The following is a 17,561-nucleotide window of genomic DNA, read 5'->3' on the forward strand; positions in this document are numbered from 1 at the left end:
TAGAAAAGTGGAACATTGGCTCAGCCATGAAAAATATGTCTGTTATTAAGGGCATGTGCTTCTACAGTAAATGTAAAATGCTCAGAGATGAATGAGTCGGCCTGTGTTGGTGAACACGGCTGTCCTGCCTGGCCTTTTAGTTTCACGGAGTACACATTTACTTTAATTTTGCTATGATACCCTTTACAGGTACATAATAGTAGAGTTACATTTGGGGTCATTCAATGAACGCCCAAAATAAATCAAGCTTTGCTTTTAAGTGCATAGCCATTATATCAAGGTTTAAGCTGGTTATTTGCCTACTTCTCATTTGAATTTTCCAAATAAGACCCACATGTACCAAAATGCAAGTGTAGGACTATTTAAGGTGGATAAAATAACCCAACATCATCTTTATTATGAAACAAAAACACTAGAGTTGCCCAAGTAAAAATATCAGAATGGTCTGAAATCAACACTAACCAAGTGTCCATGTCCATGTCTTCAATATCATTCCATCCTTGACCAAACAAATCTTGAACGATCATAAATGAAGGTGCTGTGCAGGTTCATTTTCATTCATCCATGTACAAATGGTGTAAATATACCCTAAAAGATCACACTTAAAAAATGGCTCTTCGAGGGTTCCTTAATAAAGACATTTTACTATATATATATATATATAGAACTATGAACACTTAAAGAACCCTTTGCATGATAAACAGTGAAATGTTCTTCAGACTGATAGAAAATGTGTTGTATATGGTTAAATATAGGACCAAAAGAGGTTCTGCTGTTGTAGCTTGACACAAGAAAACTTTGCATAGTGCACTATGTAGGAATTTAAATACTGGATCCTGCATCCCAACAGTGCAAAATACAGCTACGAAATAGTCATTTGGGACACATCCATACTCAATAAATGATGCACTGTTTGGCTGGAGAGCTAGAAACTCTCATGGCTAGCATGCTATTTAGGGAGTATGGAGTCGTTTGGGATTCAGCCTGGGGTTGACGCTGCTTCTAACTGAAACATGAACTTTGAAGCATGTAATTAATTTGACTTTAAACTGCCATTTTACAGTTAATCATACGGTAATTACTTTAGTTCAAGCCTGTGATATTAATTATGGAGTTTTTAGGCTGTTTGCTATATTTTAGCCTGTTAGCTAAACCAGCCTAGCTCTAGTCAACAACATAAGTGATCAGCCTCTCAGTTTAAACAAAAACTAAGTTCTTACTTAGTCAATATACCTGGTGGTCCATGCAAGCAGCAAGAGAGTGAAAGGTATTGGCTCAGCCAGTCAGATTTTAGGACCAGAAATATCTGTTTTGTAATCAGAAATGTAATAGCTAATCAAATATTAAAATGAAAATATTAACCTGAATGAACAGCAGTGTTCCAACACCAGCCACACATGGAAACCAATTAAACCAGTAAATTACACTTTACCCAGCGTGAAAGTTAAAGTGATAAACTCAAAACCAAAATGGACACATGGTGCTGTTGATATGAACCAAGAACCCTGAACACACCATTTTGGAAACCGTTGCAAAATTCACAATGTTTTGAGATTGAACCTGGTCCTGCCGTTCACGCCAAGCAAGGAGCTTTGATGATCAAGAAGCATACTCGCTGATTTTTTTAATGACTTCGAAAAGTAACAGTGATGAACAAAATTATTCAGAAAATGCGAAAAGAACACAAAGACTAACAAATTCTAATTCATGCAAATGTCACAAACAAGCTCTTTTCTTTCTCTCGCGTCTCAATGCCTGCTCTGATTACTTCAGGCAGTGCTGAACTGAAGTCAGGGCCAACACTGTCAATCAGCAGCCCTCCATCAATCAGCGCGGAGGAGAGCGAGTGGCCTCTTCTGCACAAAACAAGTGCTGTTCAGAACTCGTTTAGACTGACGAAGCGTCAGAATAAAGGTCCAAACTAAACAGCTGACCCCAAACATCCACCGTGTAATACAAACCCATAAATCTGCTTCAAAAATGATCTACATTAGCCTATAAATATTTTAGCCAAAATAACACTCGGCCTATTTGCTACATAAAACATTTTTGGTATACATTATTTATTCATTGTGGGAAACTGTCCATTTCCAGCTGCTTTATGAATCCATTGTGTCTATTTTAAACGCACAAAACACCTCAGGCAAAGGAACTCCTGATTTTGGCACTTAGCCTCCACTTTCCGTTTTGCTATTAATCATTTTTGAAGAAAGCAATAATTCTTTAATTAATTCTTTATTCTTTAATGTGGCTTGGAAACAATGGCCTAGTAACACCTTAGCAACTACCTGAGATAAAATAGAAATGGCCTAGCAACACCTTAGCAACCACCTGAGATACAACAGCAATGGCCTAGTAACACCTTAGCAACTACCTGAGATAAAATAGAAATGGCCTAGCAACACCTTAGCAACCACCTGAGATACAACAGCAATGGCCTAGCAACACCATAGCAACCACCTGAGATACAATAGCAATGGCCTAGCAACACCATAGCCACCAAATGAGATACAATAGCAATGGCCAAGCAACACCATAGCCACCAAATGAGATACAATAGCAATGGCCTAGCAACACCATAGCCACCACCTGAGATACAACAGCAATGGCCTAGCAACACCTTAGCAACCACCTGAGATACAATAGCAATGGCCAAGCAACACCATAGCCACCAAATGAGATGCAATAGCAATGGCCTAGCAACACCTTAGCAACCACCTGAGATACAATAGCAATGGCCTAGCAACACCATAGCCACCACCTGAGATACAATAGCAATGGCCTTGCAACACCTTAGCAACCACCTGAGATACAATAGCAATGGCTTAACATTACCTTAGCAGCCACCTAGCAACCTAATAACAAGGTAGAATACCACAGCAACCTTGTAGTTACACCATGGCAACTACCTGGAATTAATATAAATCATGCTACAAAACTGGTTTGAAGTGAGATCAAAACCCATCAGCTTTTTGTTCAAATTTTCCCCTTCCTACCATAAGCGGCACAGCAGTTATATTCTGGCACCTCATGCACCGTTTAAGGTGGAATGGGAAAATTCAAAGAAGAAGCTGAAGAATGAGAAACTGACTTGGCCGAACATTGAGAGACATTTCACAAGACATTGTTTTACGTTTGAGGAAAAGTTTCCTGCTGGAGATGCGAGAAAAGCCTTTTCCAGTATATTAGCACATACTGAGACATATTTAACTATTGGTTTAAACAGATCATAACATAATCATTGTAAATATCTGAGGTCTTTCTAGTAATAAGCAGTTTGAAAAGAAACTGAATGCACAATTTCTGAACCAATCAAATAATTCATGATGGCAGAGTTGAAAGTAGGGACAGTGGCAGCTCATCAACACTGTCTTTCAGAAAACAAACCTGCTCTTAACAAATGGATTCAACACAAGCTAGCACATCTGAAAGATCCCCCAGACAACCCTGATTAAGCTTAATAGCTTGTTTTGCTGGTGATATCGATCTTCATCCAGACATTAAAATGGCACGGACTACTTAGGGGGCACGTTTTACGGAGGACATACCCTTGTTTGCTGCAATCTAGCAATAAAAGTTTGACAAGTTGGTCCCCAGCTGTGTCCCATTATGATACCATGCCTGGCCCCTGCCATTCTGAAACCATAATGTTGTCTGTACATGTGTTAATATTTAAACTTCCAATCCACCAACAAAGTTTTGTCTGGTTGACTAAATTTGAAGGAGAAACAATGAAAATGTTATTTTTAGACAGACTGTTGCTTTAACATTCCACTACAAGTCATGACCAGAGCTGACTGATCCAGAATTAGCACTAGAGCAGCGCTGTACCTGTTAATGGCCGAGCTGAGCTCCTCCAGGCGGCGTGAGTCGTTGACGTGCTCCAGCTTAGACAGACTATCCATCCTCTTCATAATGACCTCCAGCATATCACTGATCTTCCTCAGAACTCCTCTGGACTCCACACCTCCCAGCACTAAACACACAAAAACAGTGTTCATTAAAAATGCCTACATTGCGATTCCGCTCCCTGTCCGCTTTATAGGAAATACCTTGCGATTCCGCTCCCTGTCCGCTTTATAGGAAATACCTTGTGATTCCCCTCACTGTCCACTTTATAGGAAATACCTTGCGATTCCCCTCCCTGTCCACTTTATAGGAAACACCTTGCAATTCCCCACACTGTCCACTTTATAGGAAACACCTTGTGATTCCCCTCACTGTCCACTTTATAGGAAACACCTTGCGATTCCCCTCACTGTCCACTTTATAGGAAACACCTTGCGATTCCCCACACTGTCCACTTTATAGGAAACACCTTGTGATTCCCCTCACTGTCCACTTTATAGGAAACACCTTGCGATTCCCCACACTGTCCACTTTATAGGAAACACCTTGTGATTCCCCTCACTGTCCACTTTATAGGAAACACCTTGCGATTCCCCTCACTGTCCACTTTATAGGAAACACCTTGCGATTCCCCACACTGTCCACTTTATAGGAAACACCTTGTGATTCCCCACACTGTCCACTTTATAGGAAACACCTTGCGATTCCCCACACTGGCCACTTTATAGGAAACACCTTGCGATTCCCCTCACTGTCCACTTTATAGGAAACACCTTGTGATTCCCCTCACTGTCCACTTTATAGGAAACACCTTGCGATTCCCCACACTGGCCACTTTATAGGAAACACCTTGCGATTCCCCACACTGTCCACTTTATAGGAAACACCTTGTGATTCCCCTCACTGTCCACTTTATAGGAAACACCTTGCGATTCCCCACACTGTCCACTTTATAGGAAACACCTTGTGATTCCCCTCACTGTCCACTTTATAGGAAACAGCTTGTGATTCTCCACACTGTCCACTTTATAGGAAATACCTTGTGATTCCCCTCACTGTCCACTTTATAGGAAATACCTTGTGATTCCCCACACTGTCCACTTTATAGGAAACACCTTGCAATTCCCCTCACTGTCCACTTTATAGGAAACACCTTGCGATTCCCCACACTGTCCACTTTATAGGAAACACCTTGCGATTCCCCACACTGTCCAATTTATAGGAAACACCTTGCGATTCCCCTCACTGTCCACTTTATAGGAAACACCTTGCGATTCCCCACACTGTCCACTTTATAGGAAACAGCTTGCGATTCCCCACACTGTCCACTTTATAGGAAACACCTTGCGATTCCCCACACTGTCCACTTTATAGGAAACACCTTGCGATTCCCCACACTGTCCACTTTATAGGAAACACCTTGTGATTCCCCACACTGTCCACTTTATAGGAAACACCTTGCGATTCCCCTCACTGTCCACTTTATAGGAAACACCTTGCGATTCCCCACACTGTCCACTTTATAGGAAATACCTTGTGATTCCCCTCACTGTCCACTTTATAGGAAACAGCTTGTGATTCCCCACACTGTCCACTTTATAGGAAACACCTTGCGATTCCCCACACTGTCCACTTTATAGGAAACAGCTTGTGATTCTCCACACTGTCCACTTTATAGGAAATACCTTGTGATTCCCCTCACTGTCCACTTTATAGGAAATACCTTGTGATTCCCCACACTGTCCACTTTATAGGAAACACCTTGCAATTCCCCTCACTGTCCACTTTATAGGAAACACCTTGCGATTCCCCACACTGTCCACTTTATAGGAAACACCTTGCGATTCCCCACACTGTCCAATTTATAGGAAACACCTTGCGATTCCCCTCACTGTCCACTTTATAGGAAACACCTTGCGATTCCCCACACTGTCCACTTTATAGGAAACACCTTGCGATTCCCCTCACTGTCCACTTTATAGGAAATACCTTGTGATTCCCCACACTGTCCACTTTATAGGAAATACCTTGCGATTCCCCTCACTGTCCACTTTATAGGAAACACCTTGCGATTCCCCACACTGTCCACTTTATAGGAAACACCTTGCGATTCCCCTCACTGTCCACTTTATAGGAAACACCTTGCGATTTCCCTCCCTGTCCACTTTATAGGAAACACCTTGCGATTTCCCTCCCTGTCCGCTTTATAGGAAACAGCTTGCGATTCCCCTCACTGTCCACTTTATAGGAAACACCTTGTGATTCCCCACACTGTCCACTTTATAGGAAACACCTTGCGATTCCCCTCACTGTCCACTTTATAGGAAACACCTTGCGATTTCCCTCCCTGTCCACTTTATAGGAAACACCTTGCGATTTCCCTCCCTGTCCGCTTTATAGGAAACACCTTGCGATTTCCCTCCCTGTCCACTTTATAGGAAACACCTTGCGATTTCCCTCCCTGTCCGCTTTATAGGAAACAGCTTGCGATTCCCCTCACTGTCCACTTTATAGGAAACACCTTGCGATTCCCCTCACTGTCCACTTTATAGGAAACACCTTGCGATTTCCCTCCCTGTCCACTTTATAGGAAACACCTTGCGATTTCCCTCCCTGTCCGCTTTATAGGAAACAGCTTGTGATTCCCCACACTGTCCACTTTATAGGAAACACCTTGCGATTCCCCTCACTGTCCACTTTATAGGAAACACCTTGCGATTTCCCTCCCTGTCCACTTTATAGGAAACACCTTGCGATTTCCCTCCCTGTCCGCTTTATAGGAAACACCTTGCGATTCCCCTCACTGTCCACTTTATAGGAAACACCTTATGATTTTTCTCAGTGTCCACTTTACTAGAAACACCAATCTTGTGCAGAATTAGTTTTACAGTGGTACAAATACTAAATGCATCTTTGTGCCTATTCATAACTCATAGACAGGCAGGTGTAAGAACACAGCTCTGACCTTTCATATTTAATAGAGTACATCACAGCCCAGATTATGAGAGAGAGAGAAAACATGTGATGTTGACATTGCACTCCATCAGTTAGACCACAACTATTACAGGACTGTACAAACAAGCAGGGAGATGATATTAGAATCACCTGCACTATTAGACAGAGAGAGAGAGAGAGAGAGAGAGAGAGAGGGAGAGAGAGAGACCTAAATAGACAGAGAAAGAAAAAGAGGGATTAAGAGAGAGAGAAAAATAAGGAGGGAGATGGAAGAGAGAGCAAAAGGAGAGAACAAAAATAAAAAGGCAATGGGGGAGCACAGGGCAGGACAGATAGACAGAGAGCAGGAGGCAGAGAGAAGAAAAGAAAGAAAGAGAGAAAACTATACAGAGAAGCAGAGAAAACAAAAAGAAAAAAGACAACCAAAAGAAGAAAGAGTTTGTTTGAGAGAGCTAGAGAGAGAGAGAGAGAGAGAGAGAGAGAGAGACTTTGAAAGAGAGTATAAAAAAGAGACCCAAAAGATAAAGAAAAAGAGCATGAGAGAAAGAGAATAAAAGTAGAGAGAGAGACAGAGAGAGGGAGACAGACAGACAGACAGACAGAGAGAGAGAGACAGAGAGAGAGAGAGAGAGAGAGAGAGAGAGAGAGAGAGAGAGAGAGAGAGAGAGAAAGAAAGAAACAGAGACTGGAAAGTAAAGAGAGAGAACGTACACAGAGAGAAGAAGAGAGAGAGAGAGCATATGAGATGAATATGAGAGAGCGAGATGTTCCTTCACAGTAACAGTGTGTTTATTGTGTCCCGGGGCACCTGAAGGGCATCTCTCTGTACCGAGTCAGTGTAATTAGATGGTTAACCTGAGAGCTGAAATGAGGCACTAGATTACACATGAATAGGATTACACACAGAGCTCTTATCACACACTACAGCGTTCACAGACACCTTTGTTTTAACCCCTATTACTCTCAGCCTGCAGCTCAATAGCAGTGCTCCGTCACGCCTTTATCATCTCACACTGAATCATATCAGTCCTAACCTTCATCCAACACCAACATTATAACCACGTGGAGGTGATTCCGCAACAAAAGACGAGCAGAACAAGGCAAATAAAGCCAGGTCCAGTAATATATAGTCCATTGGTTTTGGAGTTTAATTCTTTCACACTGCCTTTTTACCATCTCTTACATATTTAGAGTTAATAATTAGACATCACAGCTATCTTTAGTGCTAATAAAAGCATGCTGAAATATTATGTGAATTATTTTTCACTCTTTTCTCACTAAAATAAGCAGAGAAAATGAATCGAAAGTGCTGATTCCAAACTTTCAATCCATGCCGCATTAGTGACTGTGAGCAGAAGAGAAGCTGAAATTGATAAAATGTAGTCGTTTATTTTATTTTTTTTACATCAAAACAACGAAAAAGTGGGAACAAGTGGAATAGACTCCAATTTGTCAATACAGAATGGCCCACCTGTGTATTTTTACACTTACACAAGTATAACTAAGCATCGTGGCCCACAGGAAAATGGAAATCAACTATTTTTAAATACAACTTTTTTGTTTTTCTGAAATACTGTCACAGAAGCCCTAAGAATTATTCTGGTGGTCCATAGGTTTGCAAAATTTGCAAGCCTGTTATATATAGGGTGCTGCCGTCCATCATGTTTTTCCTGAAAATATTCCACAGATTTCCCAAAAGAGTAACTGTTTGGTCCAGAAACGTCTCTAGTTTTGAAGGTTTTTGTGATTCATTTGGAATAAACCACACTCCATTCACCAGGCTTTTTGTTTAGGGTTGTCACGATCTACAATAGTGATAAAGCTTACTGATAACTGCTTCTTTGTTATTGCTTTAGCAATTTACGTTGAACCACTCAGGTCACTGATGCTTGACCAAATATACGCTCTGCGATGCATAAACTGAAATCAAATGCAACTCTTCTGTATTATTTTATGGCTTGTCTATTGTTTTTAACAACAGCTTGAGCTGAGAGTCTGTAAGGAGTTAATTGTTGAAACAGTCGCTATGCTGATTGTACAGCACCGCCGGGCCTCTAGAAGGCAGGAAAGCCGGCTCTGTTGTTCCCCTCATTTGATCACAGAGCGCATTTCCATCAGCGGTGAACTGAACAGGGTTCAGCTGTTTGGTGCAGACCCAAATACGGGTGGAGTGTTCACACAAGTCAAAACAGAGTGAACTTATAGAAAGTTCACACCAATAAAGGGCTCTAAGAAACTTCTCCATGTCTGGTTGTCTGTCTGCACTGCATGCCTGTGGTTGCTTCTCAGACTGATGACATTAAATTAGTCCACTACTGTGACGTTTTTATTTGTACGTCTTTATGAATATTTATGTTGGTCATAATGTAAAAGTTTAGGTTATAGATTTTTTAATTATTAAATTAATCTTTTGACCCAAGCTTTTATGACTTTACTGGCCCACTACAAACTACTGCCACCCTTTAAGTTGAGGGTGCTTCACAGCCCACTGGCAGTTCATGGCCCATAGGTTGAGAAACTCTGCCCTAAAAGACTCACAGTATGCAGAGCAGAGCTGGCAATCAGGCTGATAGAACCTCCTGCTGGATCAGAATGCAACTGACAAAATTCCCACAGCTGTGGCCAGCTTAACATGCAGTGGATATCAGAAGACCAGGGCAGGGAATGAGAGGTGATGAGGTGGCTGCTGTGACCCCAGAATTCAAGATTATTTAACTGCAGCAAAATAACAACAGAAATTAACTTCCAACATTCTGAGCATAGCAAAGACTCCTGTGTGCTTTGCGCAGCAGGGTTTGGGCTTTATTCCCTGTAATATGCATGAACTAAATAAAATTTTGCAGATGCAACACTTTGGAAAACTTGAAAAAGCTTTATTGTTAGATTGGAAGCAACTCACGGAACTGGCTTGTAACTCATATTTTGCAGTCTGAATTTTCCCCACAAGGGGACACCATTATCAGTCAAAAAGTTTTTGATGCCCCATAAGAGCAGTACTTTGGATTAACATCACTGTGTGTTGGGTTTTTTCAGTGTATATTTTCAGCTTATATTTGGCAAATAAGTCACCATGCACTAAAACTAGACAGTAAAATTGTGAAGGTGTAATTTCGCTGTGTGCCATTGGCCAATGCAGGCATCAATTAGCTGTTTTGATAGAACTAGCAGTTAGTGTTCTCCTCCAAGCACATACCAGCTGTCCAGCGATGTTGCGATAATGGAACTTTGAAAGAATATGGTGGCGCTTTGCACCTGGGAAGAAACTAGCACTAGTCTTCACCCTCCCAGCTTGGTGGCATCATGTGATATTAAGAGACATAGCTAGTAGCCAGAATTGGCCATGACTAAATTAAGAGAAAAACTAGGTAAAACAAATGTAATTAATGCTAGAATAACTACTTATAAATAGAATAGAAAAATGACAATAATAGTGGTAAAAGTAGTAAAAATGGAAGAAAAGCTACACTCTGTAAGTGTTGGGGATTTGAAGACCTCTCTGGTGGAAATGTTACTGCATGCATTGTGTGGAAGAACATTTTGTAATGTGGGTTGTGCTTCAGACCCCTTCCCCAAGTAGATGAATCTGATGATTGAAAGATAATTGAAAGAAAGAATGCATCTTCCAATGATGTGAGTGAACTTTTTTACTATTGTTATCGCTTCTTTATGAGTGTAATGTTGATTTTGACATCATTTGAGACCTGAACATTGACCGAGACCTACTTTTAAAGCAAACTCCCAACCTTTTAAGTGATTATTTCAGGCTTTACTAGACAACTGAATGAATGAATGAATGAATGAATGAATGAATGAATGAATGAATGAATGAACGAGAGGCACTAATGACAGTCAGTAGTGATGATGACTAAGCCTACTCCATTAGAGCATGGTTACTCATCTTTCCAAAGTGTGTACAAATTTATATTTGGCTTAGTGACACTCACTGTCCGTATGTGTGTGTGTGCTGTAGCTGATATGCAGTGTGGATGACAGCAGTGTTGCAGCAGGTTTCTGGCTCAGCTCGACATGTGAGCAAATCACAGGAGCTGTCAGCATCATCAGCTCTAAAACCAACTCAATTATAGCTCAGAGAGGAGAGGATTAGAACCAGAGACTTATCAGAGAGAGAAAGAGAGGGGGTGGAGGGGGGGTGTTAAGTAGGGAAAGAAGAGAAAAAGAAAGCAAGACTGAGAACAATCAAGACGGAGAAGTTGACTGAATAGACTGGCTGATGTGATTTCTGACACTGTATAGCTGCTTTCTACCATAGTGTCAGAAACCACAAGACTACTTTATAAAGACAAAAGCATTGGAAGCAGATAGAGAAGCATCATTTGTCTCTCCACAGAATACTTGGCCGCCTAATGCTAACTGTTTAATTTTACTCAATTATGACCAATAGAACGAAATCAAAACTCTTGCACTTTCAGCTCACGGACACTCCAGGCTAACAACGCCTGAAAAGACAATGTATCTACAATTCCACTTGTTTTAAAGATCTCTATTAGAAAAAGTGTACAAAATTTTGCAGGCGCTTAGTAAATATTTTATCAAAAATTAGCCAAAATAGTCATAAATATATCAAATATCTATTAGCATTAACATGTCAAATAACAGCATATCGCTGTTGTCCGAACAAAACTTTGTATCTCCATTTTTCAGTTTTTGACAAAATTTGAAAATGCATGTTGCAGTTTACATTGTCTGTAAATTTCATGGTGAACAGATGAAAAGAAATTGACCAAAATGACTTGGATAAAAATCTGGTTCCTTTGACTTACATTAAAAGTAAAGTAGGTTTTTTCCTTCTCCTGTAAAATTACCATTCTGGAGATACGATATTTTGTCCCGACAGCAGCGATATTTGAGTAGCCCAGCACCTAATGAACATAACAACATATGGCATGTGTGACTCATGTAAATACTTTATAATTGCAATTGTAATTGACCCAAATATACAGCAATCACCCCAACTTAACCCAGGGTTATTAATTCATACATGGAAATGGAACCTTTTACACAATTTATTTTAAATATAGCAAAATCCTTAGATCTCCTGCAAAGATCTTCCTATTAGTCGAATGTCTTGGTCTAAAGGGAAAAATGCATTGTATATCACTGAAAACTGCGACGCAGCAATGCTCTAGAAGCAGTGTGTAATCTTGGCCAATGCAGCCAGGCTAAACATGCTGACTAATTCATGTTTACCCTCCATGCTGTGAAATCAGGGCAAGCACAGCATGAACCCAGCCATGGTCACCAGCCTGGGAAGCAGCTCAGCCTTTCACATTTGCAGATTCGGTGAAGCCTAATCACAGAAAACTCACAGCTGCTCGCTTTTAACTACGGTTCAGCATCTGCATGCATTACAAGTGCTGCAGATTGATCTCCAGACGCTGATGAAGATGCGCACACTTCCTGACACGCATATGCTCTGTAGAAACACGCTCATTTGCACACCAGGCTGATTGTGGAGAACTCAGAGAGTCAGGTCTGAAAAGGGACCACACAGCTCGTGGGTTGTTTATGGATTGTGAAGTGATAGAAGGAGATTAGTGGTCTTGCAGTTACTGTAGCTGGCTTGTTTTCAGGTGCTACGCTAATAGAGACAGCGCTAACACCAGCACAGCTGCGGAGTGAAGGTGAAAAGCTGGTTAGTTGTATATATTACTGTATTACTGTCTTGTTGGTTTTTTTGTTTGTTTGCTTGTTTTTTGAAACTGGACTAATAAAATTGGCTCCAAACTTCTTGGGGAATAAAAATGCATTCCTTTAACTCCCATTCCAAGCAAAGAAAGTTTATTTCTTTCTTCTTTTTCTTCTGTGGTTTTGACCCAACAGTGCTAATCTGCTTGATGTAAACAGTCGTCCACTACACTTTTTTTAAATGCTCATCGTTGTTGCATCTCCTGGACATCTCCTCTTAATCTTCCTTGTAAACCTGGCCCACTTGTCTCATAGTCCTGCAAACCAGATGTCTAAATCTTGCCCGATCGTCTAATGGTTTTTGTCACACAGTGGACCCAAGAACCTCCTACACTGACAGAAAAGAGGCCATTGGATGGACAAACCAATCAATCACAAATTCACAGTATTCGATTATGTCAATAAAAAGACCATGTCGTCATGTTCGTATGGAGCTGTAATGGACTCTCGACTCCTGAAGGTGGGTAAAAACTGAGCAAAATAGACCAGAATGACCACTAAAGACATGTAGGTGTTTCAGACGTGTCTCCAGAAAATGCTTTGAGAAGATCAGCTAGATTGGACTGGATCTGATCATATTTTATCATATAACCTGCACATCTGCGTGATGTCATGATGTCATGAATGTCAAAAGTTGGCGAATATGAAGCTAACGTCAGTTAACCTCAATAAATGCATCAGTTTCTCTCAATCAATGATCCTTAATCGACAAATACCTCAAACTTTCACTTGGAGATGTCTACCTGTAGCTGAACAGTTCACGTGCAGCACAGTGAAGTTAATCAGCCATTGGAGCTGCTGTTCACATCTCACTGGCTGATCTAATGCCACACTTCTGTATTTCACCTACTACACTAATGAATGCACTACTAATGGTGTGTGCACTGTTTTGCATACTATTTACTGTGCTAGTATGTGGTTCAGAACACAAAAATAATGACAGGAATCACAGGAATCTATTTTTGTAAATATGATAATATGATATCACACTTCTACCCTTTCACTCCTCGTTGCTTACTAGCAGCTCAACGGAGACTCGCAAGGTTTCACAGAGAGACAACAGTGCTCTAACTAATCTGACGGCAACGTTATTGGAAAAAACGTGTATATTGATTATATTAATTAAAAATATCAGAGCCAATTTCCATTCCACCAGCAGAATGGCCACTAGAGGGTAGTACTGAAAGAGGTTAAATCCCTGAATTTCACTTGAGGAAGTGAGCCGGAAAAACTGTACATTTCATGCAGTCATATCCCAAGATGCATTACACATATAATTGAATTGAGTTCAAGCGTAGAATCAGCTAAGCACCACTTACACCTTATTAATGCAGAGTGACACATTTTTGTGACACATTGGAAACAAACTGCCGAGCGCTCAGCAGCGTGGAAAAGCAAGTGGTTTCAGTTCAAACAGTGCAGAGTAATGATGACCTACTATTTCCCCAAATTCTGTGAACTTTATAGATTCAGTCCGAAGCCCTAAAATTAACTAAAATTTTACCTTGAAGATATAAAAATGTAGATCTAGTTTGCTGTGGGTTCATATCAACATATTAATAATCAAACCAAACACAAGTGCTGTGTTTAAAATCTAACTGTCCAGTGCTAACACATTAATATCACATTCACATGCTGTTTAATCGAAATTTCAAAGGATGCACTTTGCCTTTCTATCACCCTTGATAACTCTGCTACAAAGACTGTAGCAATATCAAGGAATATCAATATCTTTCAGAAGTGCATTTTAGATTGGCACTTTGGTGCTTATTAGAGTTGGCATTCTACTTTTTTCAACCAAGCCCATTAACAACGAGAAATCACAGCAGGGTTAGACATTAAACAGAAGGGAGCACTACTACCACTCAAGCTTTCGGTGCTTCTTAAGATTGGAGCATATGAAGCACCAATGTGCAGAGCAAGAAGCCACCAGGACTGGTTTTTGAAATTAAATATATATGCAAAACAAGGACAGTGTTACTGATGTAACTAGTGAAACCCCAACAGCTGTTTGAGTACTAACGGCTCCCCCTCATGGAGAATCTTCAGCCTGCTTTACTTGAGTGAGTTGTCCATTTTATCAGCTCCTCTTACTCTATAGGGTCACTTTGTAGTTCTACAGTTACAGACTGTAGTCCATCTGTTTCTCTGATACTTCATTAGCCCCCTTTTACCCTGGTCTTCAGGGGTCAGGACACCCATGGACCCTCACAGAGCAGGTACTATTTGGGTGGTGGATCATTCTCAGCACTGCAGTAACAATGACATGGTGGTGGTGTGTTAGTGTGTGTTGCGCTGGTATGAGTGGATCAGACACAGCAGTGCTGCTGGAATTTCTAAACACCTCAGTGTCACTGGACTACAGTCTGTAACTAGAACTACAAAGTGCTCCTATAGAGTAAGTGGAGCTGATAAAATGGACAATGAGTGTAGAAACAAGGAGGTGGTCATGATGTTAGGCCTGATTGGTGTATAAATCGCTGTTATCAGAACAAACAAAACAAAACAGGACAAACAGAACAAAACCTCATATCTCCAAAATGATAATGGGCAAGAAAACATTTTCTTTACTTTTAATGTAAGTCAATGGAACCAGATTTTTGTCCAAGTCATTTTTGGCCTTCTTGGTGGTGCGATGGGTAGCGCTGTTGCCTCACAGCAAGAAGGACCTGGGTTCACTTCCCTGGCGGGCGACCAGGGTCCTCTCTGTGTGGAGTTTGCATGTTCTCCCCATGTCTACATGGGTTTATGCCAGGTACTCTGGTTTCCTCCCACAGCGCAAAGATGTGCAGTCAGACAAATTGGACATGCTAAATTGCCCCTTGGTGTGAGTGAATGTGTCTGTCTGTCTGTCTGCGCTGTGATGGACAGACGACCTGTCCAGGGTGTATCCTGCCTTCCGCCCGATGAACCCCACCGCGACGGAAAAGCGGCTTAGAAGAAAAAGATTTTTGGCCTTTCTTTTGGTCCATTGGTTCATTATAAAACTTACACACAATGTAAAGGGAAACATGAATTTTCAAATAATGTCAAGAACTGATAAATGCCAAAAATGCAGATACGATTTTGTTCCAATAGCAGCGACATATATACTGGCAGTAAAATTGGTCATACTTATAAACTCACTGACTTTAAACATGTCGTAGGATGACACTCAGTCTGTGAAATTTCAGTCCTGCTAGATCTGCCCCAGACACCTGTAAGTGCTATTAATATGAGATGGAAGCACCTAATAGCAACAATAGCTTAGCCATGAAACGGTAGACCACTCAAACTTACAGAGTGAAGTTTTTGAGTTGTGTATTCCAAATTGCTTTTGGAAGCAACAGCAGCCAAAGAACTGTGCATCAGGAACTTCATGAAATGGGTTTCCACCTCCAAGCAACCACACAAAATGTTTAAAATCAAAATGTACAATGCCAAGTGTTGGGGGGAGTTTTATAAAGCATGACACCACTGAACTCTGGAGCAGTGGAAATGGGTTTGCTGAATGCCAGTAGAACATTACCTGCGTGACTGCACTGTACCAACTGTAAAATTTGGTGGAGGTTTGTTTTTCAGGGATTGGCCTAGACCTCTTAGTTCCAGTGAAAGGAAATTTAATGCTTCAGCAGAGCAGGACATCTTGGATAACTGTTTGTGTCCAATGTTGTGTGAACAGTTTGGGAAAGAACCTTTTCTGTTCCAGCATGACTGAGCCTCAGTGCACATAGAGCCTCAGTGGTCCACAAAGGCATGAATGGGTAAGTTTGGTGTGGAAGAACTTGACTGGCCCGCACAGAGCTCTGACCTCAACCCCATCAAACTCCTTTGGGATGAACTAGACAGAGATTGTGAGCCAGTGCTCTCATCCAACATAAGTGCCTGACCTCACAAATCCACTTTTTTGGATAAATGGGCAGAAATTCCTGTAGACCCACTCTGAAAACTCATAGAAAGCTACCCAGGGGGACCAACTCCATATTAATGCCTATAGATTTTGAAAAATAGATATATACACACACATATACATACATACATATACATTTACCTTCGCAAGTGGCTAAGTGTGTGTGTATGTATATATATATATATATATATATATATATATATGTAGAGAGAGAGAGAGAGAGCATTATCATCCATTTGCATTGTTTTCTTTTCTCTGTCATTCGCCGTCTATAACCTTTCACTGTCAACCTACAGAAAGCTATGAGAGAAGAGGACAGCAATGTAGAGAGAGAGAGAAAAGTCTGTGTATGTTTGAGAGAGAGAGAGAGAGAGAGAGAGTGAGAGAGAGAGAGAGAGAGAGAGAGAGAGAGACACAGAGAGAGAGAGAGAGAGAGAGAGAGAGAGATGAATGGCACATCAGTATAAATTATCTTCTCTTCTCTGTGCTGCTCTCCACCTCTCTGAGATCACCTCTACCTTCACTGACTCTGTTTTTCACAGTTCATCGCTTTGTGCTCTGTGTAGCAGACTGATGTCTGGGTGAAGTGCACAAAGTGCATTTTACATGTTTACTTGCTTTTCATGACTGGAAATACCACAACTCCCCATCTTTATTTAGTTCAAATCTATATGAACCTATGTCCAGTTCAGGTTTAGCTTTGGCAGTTAGTCTGCTTTCTCCGGTCAGCACGCTGTACACCTTCACTCTAATTAACAGCATCATTTTAGTTCTTGCATGCTCAGGCCTTTGTTACAAGCAGAGTTGATCACTGTAATTGTCTTCTTACTGGACTTCCACTACGACTCATAACAGTACATCCACTACAACTCATACAAAATGCATCAGCACAAAAACAAAACACTGCACTGGCTGCCTGAATTGTTCAGAATAGATTTTAAAGGTCTGCTTCTATTTTAAGGCTCTAAATGACCTTAAAGCACCACTTCCACCACAAAGTGTCTGTCTGTTTATAATATGTTGGCCTTCTGTAAAACACAGAAAACGTGAAGAGACTCGTTCAGTTATTCTGCCTCAATTCCACCTTTTATTAAACGATCAAGCTCATTGCTCACTTTTAAGAAGCATCTAAAAACAAATCTCTTAAACTTAGCATTTAATT

At 40.9% G+C, this 17,561-nt stretch overlaps 1 protein-coding gene across 1 annotated transcript in view; it reads right to left on the reverse strand.

Annotated features, from left to right (window-relative positions):
* Positions 1-17,561, reverse strand: part of LOC108424797 (alpha-1,6-mannosylglycoprotein 6-beta-N-acetylglucosaminyltransferase B-like) — a 239,736-nt gene that overhangs the window by 153,417 nt on the left and 68,758 nt on the right. Inside the window, exon 3 of the mRNA XM_017693034.2 lies at positions 3,832-3,976. Within this exon, the coding sequence (XP_017548523.1) occupies positions 3,832-3,976 (145 nt within the window). The remainder of the gene's footprint in view (positions 1-3,831; positions 3,977-17,561) is intronic.

The sequence above is a fragment of the Pygocentrus nattereri genome, chromosome 30, assembly GCF_015220715.1.
Source record: "Pygocentrus nattereri isolate fPygNat1 chromosome 30, fPygNat1.pri, whole genome shotgun sequence".
Classification (NCBI taxonomy): Eukaryota; Metazoa; Chordata; class Actinopteri; order Characiformes; family Serrasalmidae; genus Pygocentrus; species Pygocentrus nattereri.